General features: G+C 40.4%; 2 protein-coding genes across 14 annotated transcripts in view; one reads left to right on the forward strand and one right to left on the reverse strand.

Annotated features, from left to right (window-relative positions):
- Positions 1 to 32: 32 nt before the first annotated feature.
- elavl3 (ELAV like neuron-specific RNA binding protein 3) lies at positions 33 to 17,548 on the reverse strand. 13 transcript variants are annotated; one of them, XM_019357798.2, is made up of 8 exons: positions 16,975 to 17,548; positions 10,195 to 10,414; positions 9,999 to 10,102; positions 7,766 to 7,919; positions 7,414 to 7,642; positions 6,878 to 6,931; positions 6,374 to 6,412; positions 33 to 5,595 (listed from the first exon to the last, which is right to left on the reverse strand). In XM_019357798.2, exons 1-8 carry the CDS (start codon positions 16,981 to 16,983, stop codon positions 5,247 to 5,249), a joined length of 1,158 nt encoding a protein of 385 aa, XP_019213343.1. In that variant the 5' UTR covers positions 16,984 to 17,548; the 3' UTR covers positions 33 to 5,246. The 13 variants fall into 13 exon arrangements, with proteins under 13 accessions (XP_019213343.1, XP_013125041.1, XP_019213345.1 ...); XM_013269587.3 differs by having other exon boundaries at positions 33 to 5,574; positions 16,975 to 17,547; XM_019357800.2 differs by having other exon boundaries at positions 10,195 to 10,411; positions 16,975 to 17,540.
- dock6 (dedicator of cytokinesis 6) overlaps positions 15,421 to 17,644 on the forward strand; it is a 41,992-nt gene continuing 39,768 nt past the window's right edge. Inside the window, exon 1 of the mRNA XM_025906338.1 lies at positions 15,421 to 15,439. The gene's annotated coding sequence lies outside the window, so the exon portion shown is untranslated. The remainder of the gene's footprint in view (positions 15,440 to 17,644) is intronic.

Below are 17,644 nucleotides of genomic sequence, written 5' to 3' on the forward strand. Positions count from 1 at the left end.
AGTGTTTTGACAATCAGTAAAAATCGAGCCGCTTGTATTTGTAGCTTTTATTTTATTTTTTTTCTGGCATGTAAAGTACAAATAATTAAACAATTCCATGAAAAAGTCTTCAAGCGTCTTCAGCTGAAATCCCAGTAATAAATATCCTAGTCTAAACTGAAAGGTTTTTTTTTTCTTTGTTAAATTTTGACATTGTTCATTTGGTCATGTTTGGAAGTATGAGATTTTGTATTTTTTTTTCCGCAGACCATTGGTGTCAACGGAACTGTTTTGATCATTTTCACCTTTGATTTGTTCTACCATTCCAGGAAAAATGTAAGAAAAACATCACTAAGTTACTGCGTCCCCTCTTCTAAATAAATAGACACAAAATACAGTTGGTTGAGAAACAGAAGGACCACTCACCCCTTCAGTACCTAAAGACTCCCAAGGAAACCTTCCTGTAGCTTTTCTGAGCTCTGCACTATTTTGTTGGAGCTCCTGGTTAGGTTTCCAATTGTGTAATGAGGCTCAAGAAGCACAAATTGATATTGAAATCGATACAGGTGATCTCAGTATACAATGCAGCTATGTAAACTGAACCCCTAATATCCCATTTTGTAAATCAAACCATCAGCATGAACAAGAAAGCTTCTTGTGAGCATATCAAATCAAATCCCTCCCTTCCTGGCTAGTTGAAGGACCCTCAGATGGGCCAAAGCCTGGCTACAGGGGCTGTGCCGTGTCTCAGGGGTTCACCGAGTGGTTGAAAAAACAAGACTGTGATAAGATTAAATAATTAAAAGATTTTCATTTAACAAGACAAACAGAACACAGGCAGTAAAGGCATAACATCTAGCACAAAGCATGTATGTTTATACACTTCAATTAGTTAAATATAGCAGTGCATTCTTTGACTATGGAGAACGTTTCCAAATCGTACTTCTAAAGCTGTTTTTCTATTTGTCCCCCTTTTAAGAAACGAAATGGTGTAACCACAATTTTGGCAAACTTAAAATCTTTTAAACTTGCAAATATAATGAAATAAACCATAAATATACACAAAACATACTTTATACGAGGCAATAATAATAATCATAATAAATAGTTTTTAAGTTAACAATAAGTTAAAACTACAAGCTTAAAGTCGCCCAAATAATACAAGTTTGTTGGCGCTATTTTGAATTTTTTCTGTTTAAATTATTTTATGTTGCAACAAAAGCTACCACAGACTTTACAAACACAATTGAACACAGATTGATTGAAAGAAAAAAATCTAACTAAGTCTAAAATCTGCATACACTGTAAACTGCAACTAATTAAATAATGGAAGGAAAATAACAAACTTTACCCAATCAATGCAACCAAACATAATCTTTGACCCATGTGTGTTCTCTATGGAAACATCAACAACACAAATACACTAATTTAACATGTGAGTCTTGATATGTAAATGAAATCAATAAATTACAGGAAAAATGATATTTGAAATTGACATGGGCTAAAACTGATGATATATTAGACAGTATTCCTTTCAAGGTCATTGAGAATTGCTCTATTAAGACAGCCAAATAATGCAGTTTGAGCTAGCATGGTCAGAGCACAAATTAGGGGCTGAGGAAGTGATTATGGCAATTTTGAGATCAGAGCTCTCATTGCTTGTTTGATTTCTTAACGAGTCTGTTCGTTTTTGCTCCTTTCACGATTCCGCAAACCATTTCAGTGTGACATTTAATTTCTTTTTTAAAAAATATATATCATTTGTTCTCAGTCAATATAAAAACAAAGCACATTGCACTTACTGTTCCATAGGAAAGTTTTTTTGTCTTTTTAAATGATTATTGTTGTTGCTCAAGCAGTGTAGTACTGTTTCCTGCCATTGTCCTTGGCTCTTTGCTGTACATCAGATGTAGGTCTTCGTATAGACTGTGTATGAAAGGTCGTTTTGGACTGCGGGTTTGGTTTCTTGGGTTGACTGTTCTACATCGGACATGGCTGGGTAAACAACTCCAGCTGCAGCTCAACGTGGCCTGTTATCTCGGTTGTTCCTAACGTCTATCACTGGTCTCACCAAGTGCTCAGTCCTACTGTGCTATCTCTTTCAAATTGCATGACCAAAAATAGCTAGATTAGTCCTTTTATGTGGTCAGCTCTGGACACGCCACCAACAATCATTCAGAGTATTTCAGGGGATGAAACAGCATGAGTCAGATTGAAAGATGCCTGTGTAAGTATTTGAAGTGGTGCAATGGTTTTGAAGGATAAATTAGTCACAAGACAAAGCGGATGATATAAATGTCGGGGGAAATATTATAGGAGGATGCATTTTTCTTTCGTCGAGAGGTGAACTGATTCATCGCATTTATTTTTGATATGCCTCTTATCATTCGGCGTCTGCATGAAAGGTGTGCAAATGGGATTGCTTGCATCTGTCACTTTTGGTTTAGTGAGTTAAAGATTTATAAATGTAAACTGATATGCGCAACTTATACGTTCAAAAAGTAATGATAACTGAAATTGTAGAGGGTCCTTATTCAATAAATAACATCGATTTGTACAGCAATTACTCAGAGAATATTATAGTTGGTCTTAATTGAACCTTCTTGTACTGACTTGCAAAGCAATTCTTTGGCAAAACTCAAATCTATCTAATCGTAAAGACTCATGCTCAATCTTCGTTGTGAATCTGCGTCACTGTTTCAATCTGCATTTTACTTTTTTATTTAATTTTGCAAGCAGCTTATAGAATTTTCCAGCTGGGTGATGAGCTGGGCTCATTGCAGCTTTATCTGGGATTCTCAAGTCAAAGAACTTCATTTCACTGCACCATCATTGAAGCAACACTGTACACAAATTCAGGACAAGAGATGTGTGTGTATGTGTGTCTAAGCAGTCAAAAGTATAGATATGTCTGTCAGGTTATACCCCCAACTGTTTACCTGTAACTTTATTTTTTTCTCCATCAAATTTGTTCTTGTTAGGTTCGGTTTCAATCGTCTTGATATGGTTAGACAGTTAAGTTTGTATGAGATACATTGTTCCTTCGCCCCCTCCCCAAATCCCCACCCATACACCGCATGCTTGTTCCCCCTTGCTCTGCAAAGATCAGAGGGTTTAAAATAAAGCCATGCGATGTCCCAATTTTTCCAAGCTTAAGAATCTGTAAAAATTCAGCACAAGGTCTTGTTCCTTTGTATGTATAAAAATAGATTTATCTCTAATGTAATCCTTTCAAAGAGATCGTCCTCTTTGGCTAACACAGCGTCATTTAGAAAAGCAAAAAGCAAAAATGTCTTGAATATAGTTGACCTTATTTAATCTATTATCGTGTGCAGTTGTCTTGATATTGAAAGACATTAGCTCTCCCCCATGGTAAATCATCAGTCTGGGCTCTAACAGACATTTCAACTAGACGGGTTGGCCTTAATGTTTCATCAAGGGTGCCATAAATAATCTTCATGCAGTTGGGTTGGGGATATTTTAGAAATGCTATTTTAGTGGTTGTGCCAAACAGATCTGAAGCAAATAAATAAATACTTTTCTGTTGTAAACAGAAGTATAATTATGACACTTTCTTTTCTGCAAGCTTGATTTTGTGCAGTCATCTCTTGATAGGGCAGGAGTTCAAAGTTTCTGCGAAGCTTTTGTGAGAATCAAAGGGTTTTAAAGTAAAACTGAGGAGCGTTTAGCAAAGTTGGAGGAGCTGTTAATATTTCTCCTCACTGGATCAGTGATAATCTTTACATTGCTGGATATCATCACTCACAGACATGACTCTAAGTCAACTTTAAGTGCTCAGTCTTTAGGAACTGCAGTTTACTTAATCTGCTCTATTCATATTTTTACCCATATATTCTACTGAAATGTAAAACTTTGACCTCATTTGTTCAGGGAGCTTCTATCTGTGCACTCAAGAATAATACCGGTGCTCTTGAGTTTTTGCTCATCTGTGTTGTTTCACAGCAGACCTGCTTTGGCCGTTGTTGAGTTCACAATTTTTCAGTAGTAACCCTTTTTTTTTTTCAGAAGCATTTAAAATTGAAACAAATTGTCTTTGTCTTCTCTTGACCTTTTGACAAAGGATCTCATGCCGGATGATGGCTGACAGAGCAAAGTACAATCATCTGAAAATGATGCAAATAGCAAAAAAACACCGGTATTTCCCTTCGACGTGGCTGTGTTATGGTGAAACACTTTTCATCTCGCACTCTTCTCTCTCATGGCCACCGGAGACTTACTAATGAACACTGTCACCATGGGAGCCCTGCCACTCTGCTCTAAGTTCACAGACAGTCTGCTTGTATTAGATCCATCTTAAGGACCGATTAGAAAAAATACAGCTTTACTGGACTAAATATGTGTAAATCTTCTAGTTACTGAACTGTGTTTCTGTGATACATAAGTGTACTATTGTGTTGTTTGTTGTGAGACTGTGAGGGAAAGTGATTCTGATGGCCTTCGAACTACTCTTTTCTGTGACCAGTATTCACTAGTTAACCTAAATCATATTGGGTCTGAGCTGAACAAGCCCAGATAGGGTAGAGAAACTGCCTTTACGCTAGGCACCACCTAATGCAGGTCAGGAAACAGTAGTCAAAGTTTCTAGAAAATGCTTACATACTCGGCTATTATAACCACCTTAAATATTGAATATATAGTTATATTTTAATAGACGTATATAAGAGAACACTGTTTTTTAATTTCATTTTCTTTGATCTAAAAAAACTTGCTGATTCAAAATGCCCAAGTGTAAAAAAAGTGACTACATTCTCTCCAGCGAGATAATGGGAGAGATGGTGGGGTAAGAGTTTGGGTAAATTGCACATATTTCGTTCACTTAAATTGTTTGATCGTTTTGTTCATCAGTTGTCGCTATTTGCCTGAATTCAATCAAAGCACTCAGTACACATTCTCCGTCACATTCGTTAGACTGTCTCCTAAATAGATAGCTCTTGCCCCTACCCAACAAACCAGCTACGTACCCCTTCTAATTCAATCCAGGCAAATACAGGGAAGGACTAGCATGTTGTGTAAAGAGAAAAGAAAAACTCCACTAGTGTGTGTTTACTTGAAACTCTGACTTGTGTATGCTTGCATATGGATATGTTTGTGTCGTGTGTGTGCATGTATGCATGTATCTGCGTGTCTGTGATTCCGTTTTTATGAATTTGTGTGAGAGAGACTCAGTCCAGGCCCATGTAGAGTGATGGCACAGGGAGCTGCTCTCCCTGCAGGTCGAAGGAGCTGGCGGCAACAGCCTCTCTCTCTCAGGCCTTGTGCTGCTTACTGGTCTTGAAGGAAACCTGCAGCACGCGGTCACCCAGGCGATAGCCGTTAAGGCTAGCAATAGCCATGGCAGCTTCATCGTAGTTGGTCATGGTGACAAAGCCAAAGCCCTTACATTTGTTGGTGGTGAAGTCACGGATGACCTTGACATTGGTGACTGCACCGAAAGGCCCGAAGAGCTGCCACAGGACGCTTTCGTCCGCCTCAGGGGACAGGTTGTACACAAAGATGCACCAGCCGGCTCCAGTTGGACCGGTAAGGTTGACGCCGGCCAAACTGGTCATGCTGTCAATGGTGATGGGCGAGAATCTGGGGAAGAGAGTGGGAGAACTACCATGGGTGTCATTCTGAAGTTCCACACAGCATTCAGTGCTCTATACTGTCTCTTATGAGCGTGTGTCTTTGAGAAATGTTAACGCTTGTAGTCAGGCATGGAGTCAGGGGACCCCATCTCCTTCCCCTCTCCTGCACAGTTATGTAGGTAAATATGTGTGGGCACCACAGTGGCTCCAAACTACCTGCTTTCATACAAAATGACACTGTGAGCCCTGAGACAAGACACCCACACAATCTGCATATTTTCTCATTTTCTCTGCTGACCAAAGCCTCTGGAAGAATTAAACACATGAATCACGATGTTCAACGGAAATCACAGTATTGAACAAAACACAGAAACCTAGAGAGGGATGAAAAGCAAATTGGAATCAAATCATACAAAAACTGGAGCAAACAGAGGAGACGCAAACGGAATCTGGTATGTCCATGCTGGTGAAAAAAAGGGGACATTAAAGCAACTGAAACTGACAATGTTAGTTCATAAATAAATACATAGAAATTATTTCTATTAATCAAAACAAAAGAACAAAAGGTTAAACAAAGCCATGCCAGAATACCCTGCTGTCGGAATGCTGCATCATTGCCTAATGCAATTACAGATAGTGTTTTGTTGGCTCAGCTGCTTCTGTAGCATGGTTAAATGGGTTGTGGGCATTAAGAATTATGGCTAGTATCTGATTTTGAGATGAAGTCAGCAGGTGGTATTCCGGGCACTTTGTTTGAGATTTTATTTTGGCATGGATGCTTTTGAAAGTACACCTTTGGCATTTACCTCTTGACTCCGTAGCTGGCGTTTAGTAAATTGTCGAGTCTGCAACGCAAGAGGGAGAATGAAGGGGATGCAGAAGTTAGTTATGAGATCTACAAGGAAGGGGGGGCTTTCATGTTAACATGTTGCTCCTTCACCAGCTGGCCTCCAGAGGGCATCCTTCACTGCAGCGTAGTCCCAAACCATCCAACCACAAACTGATGATGTGTCAAATTGGCCTGCTGGTTTTTATTTAAGCTCCAGAGTAATATGTTATTTTACATCTACTTATTCAAATTAAGTATTCATACTGAGCAAGTGAGCATTCCAAATCTGGGGGTGTCTACAGTTTGTGAAGTCCCTTAAAAATATTTCATGCTGGAAGCCTTGGAAAACTTTTTATTCATAATTATCCACATAGATGTGGATAACATCTATCATTATGATGCCTAAATGCCTATTAAGTATAGGCGACATTCATTTAACTTTACTTTTTTTGTTGTATTTGGGAAAAATCTGGTTTCTTACATTGGTTTTGAGCTGTTATTTGGATCGGGTCCCTTTCCCAGTGAAGGGATCACACTGCAGTGTAAAAGAAAGTCAGAGAAAGAAATTGAGAAGGAGGGACACCATATTGCCATTTCCTTCTTTACTAGAACGTAAAAAAATAGCTTAATATGTATTATAGTGACAGACAATATGTTATTTATTCTTTAATCATTCTCTGTATTGTTAAACTAGATCACATTTACTAATTTGTGAATGTGCCACTTCAAAAATATTCAGATGCATTTACTCTTAGCCATTCTCTGATGTAGTTTAGAAAAACTTGCTGACTTGGCTACTGACACAGTAATGATATTCCATGTCTTACTAAAACAATACAATGCTGACACACTTGCAATATTACAAGTTGGATTTGCTATTATTGAGTTTGCTTAAGCTCAACGACAGAGCAGGATAACCTGTGACTTGGCCTTGAAATTATATTTATTTACAGACTATCTGTTGGTTAGTAAGGGACTCATACATCGGGTGATATGAGGTTGGTAAAGGTTCAGTACCTGAAACGCTGAGTCTGGTGGTGGAGGGGTCCCGTGTAGCGACGAGCAGCAGTCTGGTACAGCTGAGTCAGTAAGGCCTGGCCTGTCTTCTGGCTGGGGTTGTTGGCGAACTTGACAGTGATGGGCTCGGCAGCACCCAAAGGCTTCTGTCCGTTCAGTCCTTTGATGGCCTCCTCTGCTTCATTTCTCTTGTCAAACCGGATGAAGCCCACTCCTCGTGATATGCCTGCTCCGAATAGCAAAGCAGGACAGTGTTACTACCTTGGCATCAGTGTTGCTTCCTGCAAGCGTGACTGGTCTGACACGGGCTGCATTGATATATAGTTTATCCCAAAAAACTGACTGACAGTACCTGTAACTTGGTCCACTAAGATCCGTGAGGTGATGATCCGACCATATTGGGAGAACAGCTGTTCCATGTCCTTCTGGCTCATTGTTTTAGGGAGTCCGCTAACATAAAGGTTGGCATCGCGAATGGAAGCCGAACTAGGCCGGGCATACGATACCTATAACACACAATATAACATAATCGCTGTGTTTTGTTTTTTTGTTTTGTTTTTTGTTTGGAACAATTTATAGCAGAAAATAGAGGAAGAAGGAATAGCAGAATAAAGAAGAACCATCACTTTGACTCTTTGCAAACTCCTTTGACCACTTTGACTGGAGGCACATGTTAGCTAAAACTAGACTGAGTTTCCAAAAAAATAGTTGCGATTTCTCCTTGTTTGACATTTACAGACCCAGTTGTCTGTTTGGTGTCTGTGGACTTAATCAGAGTCATAATGAGAGCATTGCAGACATGCTATAACGGCTGTAACCGTTACCCACACCGAGTGTCAGCTTTGTTTTGTACTTAAAAAAAAAAATCAGCCTTAGTTGATATATTTTCCTGAATTCACCAGTGACTTAATTAGTGCATGGCCATTTTCTAATACATCTGTGTTTATATCCCTTATGGTTTTCTGTTGGTCTACTTTCAGAACATTTTGAGTTAGTGGTGCAGAGTGGGATCTAATTGGCTGTAAAAGCAATAGACATGTTCTCATTTTTGTGTTTATAGGAACACGTGAGCACTTCTGTGACAGATAGTCCAGTCCAGTGCATTGTTAAAAGTGGTGTGTTTGTGTGTGATGGAGAGACAGAGTGAGTGTTGTCTGAGATAGGCTGAGCTGCCCTCCCTGTCCTGCCTCCTTCCTTTGTCTCTATTCTCCGGGGAAGAACAGCTCTACAGGCAAACAGCAAACAATGTGATTGCATCACAAGAATTGCAAGATTCCCAATAACATATAAACGTGGTTTTCACACACACCCGCGTGCTATTTGTCTGCATGTATATGGTGTAATGAATGCAAATGTATTTAGAAGTAGTTGCACTATTCTTTAGTTTGTTCTGACACAAAGAAAACAGTGATAACAAGTGCTACACATATATTGTAGATATCTTCAGTGTGAATACAGGTGTTCTGATTTTATCCATCACTCCTAAGCACTAGTGTCTATTGTGCACACAGATGGACTGTATGAGCAGGAGGGTTGTGTGTTGGAGTGATTAGGGTGTTCTGGACGAGTCAGGGGGGAGTCACTGTGTTCGGGGAACAGAGGCTGCCCTATAATTAACCCTCTCGCTGTCGCTCCCACAGTACAGATGGTGCCTGAAGCCCATATGGCCTCTAATCCTGTCATTGGCATTCTGCTCTTTGAGCTACCCCCTACCCTTCTACTGCTGCCCCCACCCTAACACCTTCACCCCTTTCTATTGAAGCTTCCCTCAAAATCAGGAAGATGAAACCGGTCTATGGCCGCATGAATTATTTTTGAGATTTAAGAATAAATTACAAAGCAGTTAATTACAGACAGAGTCATCTATGTATAGATACATTAAATATGAATGATCTTATATGATTAACATTGCAGTGTAATAATTATCATGACAGTCTCATTACTCCTGCTCTAGAGTGAAAATAAATTCACAAGGTTATGTGCAGTTTTAATATAATATAAAATACGATTTGTCTGTCTGTTTATCCAAAAAGTAAGCCTATACAGTCTGTGACTTCAAGCGAATTGTTTGATCAGCCATAAGCCATTTTGAAGGACAGCTGTTTTAGGATCACCTGCTCTGCTCTTTCAAAAATTTGATTTTTCAATCCTGCAGTTCATCTCAATCTTTGATCTTCTTTTATTGTGTTCGGGGGATGGAGAGAATCAGTTTTTATGCCCCCTCATCTGATTTTGGGACAAAGGAGCCCCCCTAATTAGCCTAGATTGGAGGCAGATGGGCTAACCTGGACTGACCCTCATGCACCACAGTCAGGCTTCCTAATTACATTTCCATCACAATAACCTTTGCATGCTGTCCGCCCCTTGCTTTCTGACCTCCACTCTCTCCTCCTCTTTCAGCCTTTCCCTCACCTCCTTTGTTCTAGCCTTCTGCACCCTCATCCCCGTTTTCTTCCCCTCCCTCTGTCACGTCTGTCACTGCCTCTTTCAGCAACCCCCTTGACAAAATCTACACTTCCTCTCTCTGTCTAGCATGCTGTGAAGAATAAAAAAACCGAGAGCAAAATTTGTTCAGTTCTGCTTACCTTGATTGTTTTAGTCTGCAATTTGAGACCATTGAGTGTGTTAATAGCCTTGTCTGCATCATTTGGGTCGACATAGTTTACAAAGCCATATCCCAAACTCTGTCCTGGAAACAAAGAGAAAGATATACATGAAGTTTGGGATTCTCCAAAACAACAAACGAAAAGCATATTTTTTGGCATGTACAGTGTTTTGCACCTGTTATCTTGTCTCTGACTAGCTTGCAGGACTCAATTTCTCCAATGCTACCAAACAAACTTTTGAATTCTTCCTGGGTCATGTTCTGAGGCAGATAGTTGACGATCAGGTTGGTTTTGCTGTCATCTGTGGAGCCGTTTGTGCTGATGACTGGGCCGTTAGGCAGACTGGTTCCGCTTGGACCGTTGGACACCTGGGTTTCCATGGTGCTGATTATCTGCTGAGGAAGAGGGTGGAGTTAGATTCATAATTCACAAAGAGACACGGTGGTGATCGGCGCTGATATAAATATAGTATTTATCACACCATTTTACAAATGCAAATATAACCGCGCACACAGACTGTCCACTTTGTCACTGTCAGAAGGAAAGGTCAGAAATCAGCAATGCTAAAATGGAGACGGATACCAGGTCTGATTTATTATCCCCCACCCACCCCCACTGGACCCCATATTTCCTCCTCTCTCGCTGTCTGCCTCTGGTCCTGCAGATGTCACAGTCCCTTTTCCCTTTCTCCTCCCCTCCCCCCACTCTTTTCCAGGGTCAAACACCATTACATCATTACACAGGGATGGATAATAGTGATGGTAGTAGTGTGTGTGTGTGTAAGGTTGGCAAGAGACTGGGGGGAGTTAGGAGTGGCAGAGGTCGAGATTATGGACAAAGGGAAGAAAGCGGCACTGTTAAATGGATTTGGTGCTACAATAAAAGGAGAATACCACGGTTTGGTTAAAAGATAAATCAGGATTACATGTTTGCTCTTCTGCCTTTGTGTTTCCTAGTGGTCAGCTGACAGTGGAGTAAGGGTATGGGTTAGTGTACAGTACTATGCTCATGTCTGCTGTGTTACTCTGGTGTGCACCATCTTGCTTAACGTTAGCCACGCGGGATTTTAAGGAACATCTGTTTGGTTGCAAACAAAACTTCCTGAATTATTTTCCACCCACTCACTCACAAGCAACACCTACTGCTTGGTGTTTAGAGAAACATATCTGGCATAAGCCTTCATAGGAAATGACCGTGAACTCTGTTCACATTAAACTACACTGAACTGATGGAGATAATTCAACTGTATGAGATTACTGTGGTAGTCTTACATACCATGCTTTAAAAATAACCACCTAAATGTGTAAGTCTATGATTCTCACATTTACTTATTTTTTTAACTTAAGGTCTAAAGTCATTTAATTGGATTTGATTCCCTTCACTTGTCAAAATAAATGAGCATTCATGTTTTTGAATCATGACGCTAAAACGATCACCTTTATAGCATGGCCCTGCTGTGCCTTTGCAGTATATTTCTGAGTATAAAATTTCAGCTTTTATGCAGCTCAGTAACTCCATAAATTGTCTGAATAAATAACGCTTGCGTGGTGGTGGAGGCCAAAATGTAAATTTTGATGTCAGATTGCTGGATTGAGCTGCTGCAGAACTGGGTGGGTGTTATGCAAGTCAAATGTGCTAAATGAATCTTCTCTTGGATGCTTACAGTGTACTCAAAAGCAACAATGGGACTTAATTAATGAATCCTCAAAGTTATTTTGAAATTTGCATGCTTGATGGAGAACTTATTGTAGGTGTCCTTGAATCACTAAACAGTATAACAGGAACACATATTTATCTTTAGCTCTTTGAAGCATGTACTTTTAATGGACAATTGATGTTATTTTAAAAATATTTTTCTTTATTGGAAAAACCTGGATGGTTAGCAGACAGAATTGACTTGTAACCTCATGTCATCTCTTCTAAAACAAAAAAAAATATCATTGTTTCTGTGTTAGGACTCATTTTACTGAAAAGGACTCATTTCTTCCTTTGTGTGTTTAATGTATTTGTCATTTCATGTGCTCTCCTTCTTTTTCTAGTCCCTCTGAATAGGTCTGTCTAATGAAACCTGCTTTTTCCCTTGCTTCTGTGACCGGCTGTCTTGCTTTGAGCCTCACCTTGACTCACGTTGCCCAGGTAACAGCCCCTCAAAGACTGCATTGTTTCAAATGGCTGAAAAAGCTTTCTTACTGTAGGCTGAGTGTGTGTCTGTTCTCATTAGGAGCGCACAGGTTAGACATTCGTCCGCCTTTTATTCTGTGTATTGTATGGCTTTGTAGGAAATATAAGTAAGTCAGATTGACAATGACAAGGGGCGAAGCAGCACAGTGACAGAGTTAAAGCAGCCTAAAAATAAAATACTTCAAACACACATCTACGCACAAACAGCAGATGACATAAAATAGCAATCTGTCAAGCAAAGGTTTTGATGTCCAGCTGTAATGGCAAGTGAATATCACTTGCGTGCCCCTCTAAATGATAATGAGTTACACGTCTTGACAAAATAAGGTGGAGTCAAGCGGTTATGTTATTCATTGTAATAATAACCTAGTACATTGTTGTGTGATGTGATGCATCTGACTAACAGAAACACAAACAGCTGAATGTGTCCCAAATATGACATTTCGAGGGAGGGGGAAAAAAACAAAAAACATATTAGAGCAAATTTGACTCGCCAACGAAAATAACCCTCAGCATGGCAGAGCACACATTCCCAGTGAACAGTGTGAAGTTATATAATTCACAGAGCCACCGAGGAAAGGGCTGGGCTCAGAGATTGGCTGACACAAGCAGCAACTGAGATTAAGATTTTCATATAGAAACCGAGAGCAACAGAATGCTTGGAAGTTATTTGAAACAAATAGAATTTTTTTTAGGCTGTCATATTTCATTTTATACACCACCAACAATAAGCAAATACTCTGGATTGCAGTAACCCAATTACTGTGTAATATAGAGAAATTACTGGGATGGGTGCACAACAGCATGAATAATCGCGATATGCTATAACTATACACATACTCCAGCTAGTGACTCCAGAGAGTTTTAAGTATTGGTGACAAATACAAAGATCTCTCCAGGGCTAGTTAGATTTCCTAATTGTGTAAATCCTTTGCTGCCTTTCATTACCCATTTTTCTGAATCACTGTCTAAAAAGAATGAAAACAAGCCAAATAAAGACAATTTTTAAAAATATTTTGCTGTGGTAGCTCTGTGTGTTCCCCCACCTCGACTGCTTTCGTCTATTTTGGGGTTCTGCGAGATCTCCCTTAATATTTAATGTACTGCATCAGCATCGCCTACACATGGTCCCAGACTTGCACGCAAACAAGAGTCCTGCCTCCACTGCCAAACACATGAACCCAGACTTGCACGCAAACGAGAGCCCTGCCTCCACTGCCAAGCACACATTCCACCTACACGGTACACTATTAAATTACAAAACACAGAAGCATTACAAGACTAAATGTAAACGCAGTCTGTGTTCTCTGTCTTCTGATGCATATAAACAGCTTCCCCAATTCATTTCTGCTCCAAATGCACTAAAGGACTCCAGGCTATAATGTACGGAAGAATAACACTTTCCCAGTTTAGCTCATAACATGGGATTTACCACATTAGAGGTTACAGTTTGGATGTAACATCTAGCGTTTTGACACAAAGGTCACGCAAGGGAATTATAAGCTCAGTGTAGAGGTAGATTCACTTGCCCTGCCTGTGTTATGTGTATCTTTACATCAGTTGCACAGTAAATGTATTTAGATAGACACGGAATTAGAATCACAACTAAGATTTCTTCTTTTAAGACATAACCTGTCCCTATTTCACATTTTAATGCGTTATGTAAAGATTTTTTGTTTTTGAATTTTTCTTTTTTCTGGAAGGCATGAATCAAAAGTAAATGCAAGGCTAAAGTGTAAATGAGCCTTCTAAATAACACAGATTACAGGATTATCCCAAACAAAGGGCATTAGCCACACTCTCTGCAGCTTAAGGGATCATGGTGGCAGCTGTAACACAACAGGACGACATGTGTCACAGCTCATGTCAGCCATGCGCTCAGACTCCATCCTATTCTCTACTCCACAGACTACAAATGAAAGATTTCTAACAGATATCAGCTCTCGGAGGAGCGCCTGTGCACCGCTTTGATAAAATCACAGCAGACAAAGGCGAAGGAGAGAAATCTTGCAAGTCCTCGTAGCATGCGGGTCGCTATCCAGCGTGCTGAAAAAGGGAGTGGCTTTCGGACGGTCTCATTTTGAGGCCGGCGATGGCCGTGAATCAACCGAAGACCACCGAATCCTCATTATTATTATTAATAATGGTTTTAATTCGAAGTACGAGCAAAAACAATAAAAATAAAAATAGGACAATAACAATTAAAGTATGATAAACGCAAAACAGAAAATCTCGATTTGTCTTTTTCTCTTATTTCTCCCTGTTTTAAAAAGCCAAGACTTGTGAGCTCTGCAGGCATTCATGAACCGGAGCGCCTATTTGCTGAATAAACGTATTGAAACGACCAAACAAAAGAGCCACCCGTTCCTCCTCTTCTCTCTCGCAGAGGCTATGGCAGCGCTATGAATATTAATGTAAACAGTGGCGCTTTGTGTCGTGGCCAGGGGGCTGCAGGACTCTCCGGGAACAATGATTGTTACAGTCACCAGCTCCGAGTTAAAAAACGCCACGATAGGTCAAATATAAAATCCAAAGTATTTATTAGCGCTTTAAAATGGGTTACTTTTCCTCTTTTAGAACGGGGCTCTTTTAATTATTTGTTTAATAACTGCCTTTAACATAAAGCATTTTTGAATTCACTATATATATATTTATATATATATATATATATATATATATATATACACACTTAATTCACAATTATATATATATTTTTTTAAAAATGAACTGTCAGATAAAATATAGAATTATTTAACTCTTTATGAAATTATCACTGTCGTTGTGTTAGGATTTTGCAAACAGGTAAATTCTATAGTCTCAGAGGAAGATATGTACTCTATCTCGGCCTGCTGGGTTTATTTGTTGTTAACGATATAAAGTGGTGGGCAACAGGGCATTTAACCGCTTATATGAATGGGATTTTACGTCTCGACCTAGGACCCAGCATAGTTGTAAATAAATGACATTAAGCCTACGCTTATAATCGTTTAAACGTTTTATTTCTGACGCCAGGCTTAAAGATTCACGTTTAAATCTGTGCGACTTAAGATCAAACAGCTGCTTTTACTGTGATGTCCTCGACTGTCCTTGTCCTTGAATTGTGTAAGTGCCTTGGAAAGGTTATCTGACTCAACGCTTTTATTTGCTTGGCACTGCGGTACAGGCATGGGAGACTGCGGACCATGTGGAGGGGAGCCACTGTCGGTGTGACACTGTCTAGGCCTGCAAAAGGACAATAGGTAACGTACAGAGCGAAGAGAAACCACAAGTGCAATTGGAAACGAGACAAAAAGTGGACAACAAATCAGACCGATCCTGTCCACCTCCGTGTTGCACACTTTTTCTGAGCAATATTTCAAATTCCTTGAAATGATCTTACAGGTCCTATTTTTTTTCGAGGACTATCTGCCTGTCGTCCTGTTTCCTCTGAGTGTTAAATAATTTATTTTGTGTACTATTATTAGCCATAGACTGAGCAGCCTGAACAGTTTATCATGTTTAAATATGTCAAGCTCTAATTAATAATTACGCAATTACCAAAAAAACGAAATTATTTTTTTTTTTATGTTTCACTCTTATAAATACATACTGCTCTCCTGCGCACAATATTAAGCTTTTTATCTTCAGCCTTTACGCTTATTCTCTGTTTCTTAGTTATTCATTTGCTTCAATAATTTTATGCAAACGTGTCTGGTCTTAATTCGCCTGTTTGGATAAACTGCATTCAAGCAGAGCATTTGAAGAGGAAAAGCTGAATAGGTCGTTTGAGGCTTCAAGGCCCTTGTTGGGTGCTCAGGTCCAGCAGACACGCCCAACCCGACCGTCGGCACACAGCAAAGCTAATTTATCAGTCTCCTTTCATCCGACGAGCGCACTGCGAGCAAGCATGGCCATCTTGTAGCCTACGTGAGCGCTGTGAAACTCGGAGAAATGCGCTTAAAATGGAGATGTCCGTGTGCGGCCTTTACTGTCGCGGCCTCTGAGATTTCCAGCCCATTTACTCGGTTACATCGCAACGAGAACCCGGAGGAATTTGGACTTTGTCTGATTCAATGCTAACCAATGGGTGCGTAATCTCTCTCCTCCCCCTCCCTCTCACGGAGTGACTCGACCCTTTTTTTCCCCTCCCTTTGCCTCGCTGGATGGGCCCTCAGCCTCCGAGGCATCATGTTTTGTCTCAGAAAGCCGTCTCCAGCATCCTTGCTCTGCACCAGGCAGAGAAAGCCCGTCCTCCCCCCGCGCTGAACCGCCTCATGGCATTTCTCCCTCTCCATCACTCCGATCCTGCAGGATTCCTACATCTTGACTGCTTATTACGAAAGAACTATAACCAGAGCTGCGACATTTAGGCACTTGTAGTAGCTATGATGCTAAAACGTAAAACGTGTGCTACAGAAAATGGCAGGAAAAAAAAAAAAAGAAAAAGAGAATTCTTTCAACGCGGAGGATGACTGCAGGCTGGAGCGCAGCCGGCATGGCGCATCACTCAGTATGAGATTACTAACTGCCTGTATTGATTGTTAATCTTATCGTAATAATAAGGCATCGCATATTGGACTTAAACTTTTGACATTAATCCCAACACTCGTGTATGTCTTGGCATAACCACAGATCTGGGTTTTAATCTCAACAAAAGAAGCATGTTACAGCAAAAAAGATGTTACATGGATCTGTCTACGACTAGCTGCATCACATGTGTACACAAAGGGACTGAGATAGAATGTAAGCTACAGCATCTCCCTCACAAATATAAGAGAAATAGAGGCATACGTACAGTAACCATTCTTGACGTACAATGAAAGAAATCTAGGTCCTCCTTTGCACTGGTGTTGAATCTGAAGACTGAGTCTCTTATATGCTCTTCGGCCTTTATGTTATTTGGCCCTTATGTTCTGTCAGGAGTCAAACTTAAAAGAAAAAAAAAGAAAAAAAGGAAAAAAATACAATCTTCGCCAAGGGATCTCAGCCCTCTGAGATTGTATGTGTCCTCTATAGGATGAAATGAGGAGAAAGGGCTTTTCTACTGGATGATGATGAGGGAGAGCGTTCTCTCCGAGTGGCGTGGGTGATGGTTCAGAAAAAAAGAGAAGCAGTGATCCTCAGCAGGGTGTGTCCAGGGGAGGGTGTTCTGGTTCTGCTGTGTTTTTGTGTGTAATTCCTTGCTCCTCTCGCAGTCTCCTTCTGTGCCTCTGCTGCAATGTTCTTCTTTTATGCGTCCTCCCGGCTGGCAGAGCGCGCTGCTGATTGGCTATTTGTGCAGGGAGGGTACTACATGGCAGCCATTGCAATGCGCTCGTCTCCCATTATCCCCTTCAGGAGAGATCACCAAGAGTCCTCCCCCTCTTCCATCCCTGCCCTTCCATCTCTCCACTCCCTCCTTCTCGCTGCCCTTCCTTTCTTCCTGCCCCCCTCTTCACACACACACACGCAGAGCAGTGTGAATA

This window comes from Oreochromis niloticus, linkage group LG4 (genome assembly GCF_001858045.2).
Source record: "Oreochromis niloticus isolate F11D_XX linkage group LG4, O_niloticus_UMD_NMBU, whole genome shotgun sequence".
Taxonomy (NCBI): domain Eukaryota; kingdom Metazoa; phylum Chordata; class Actinopteri; order Cichliformes; family Cichlidae; genus Oreochromis; species Oreochromis niloticus.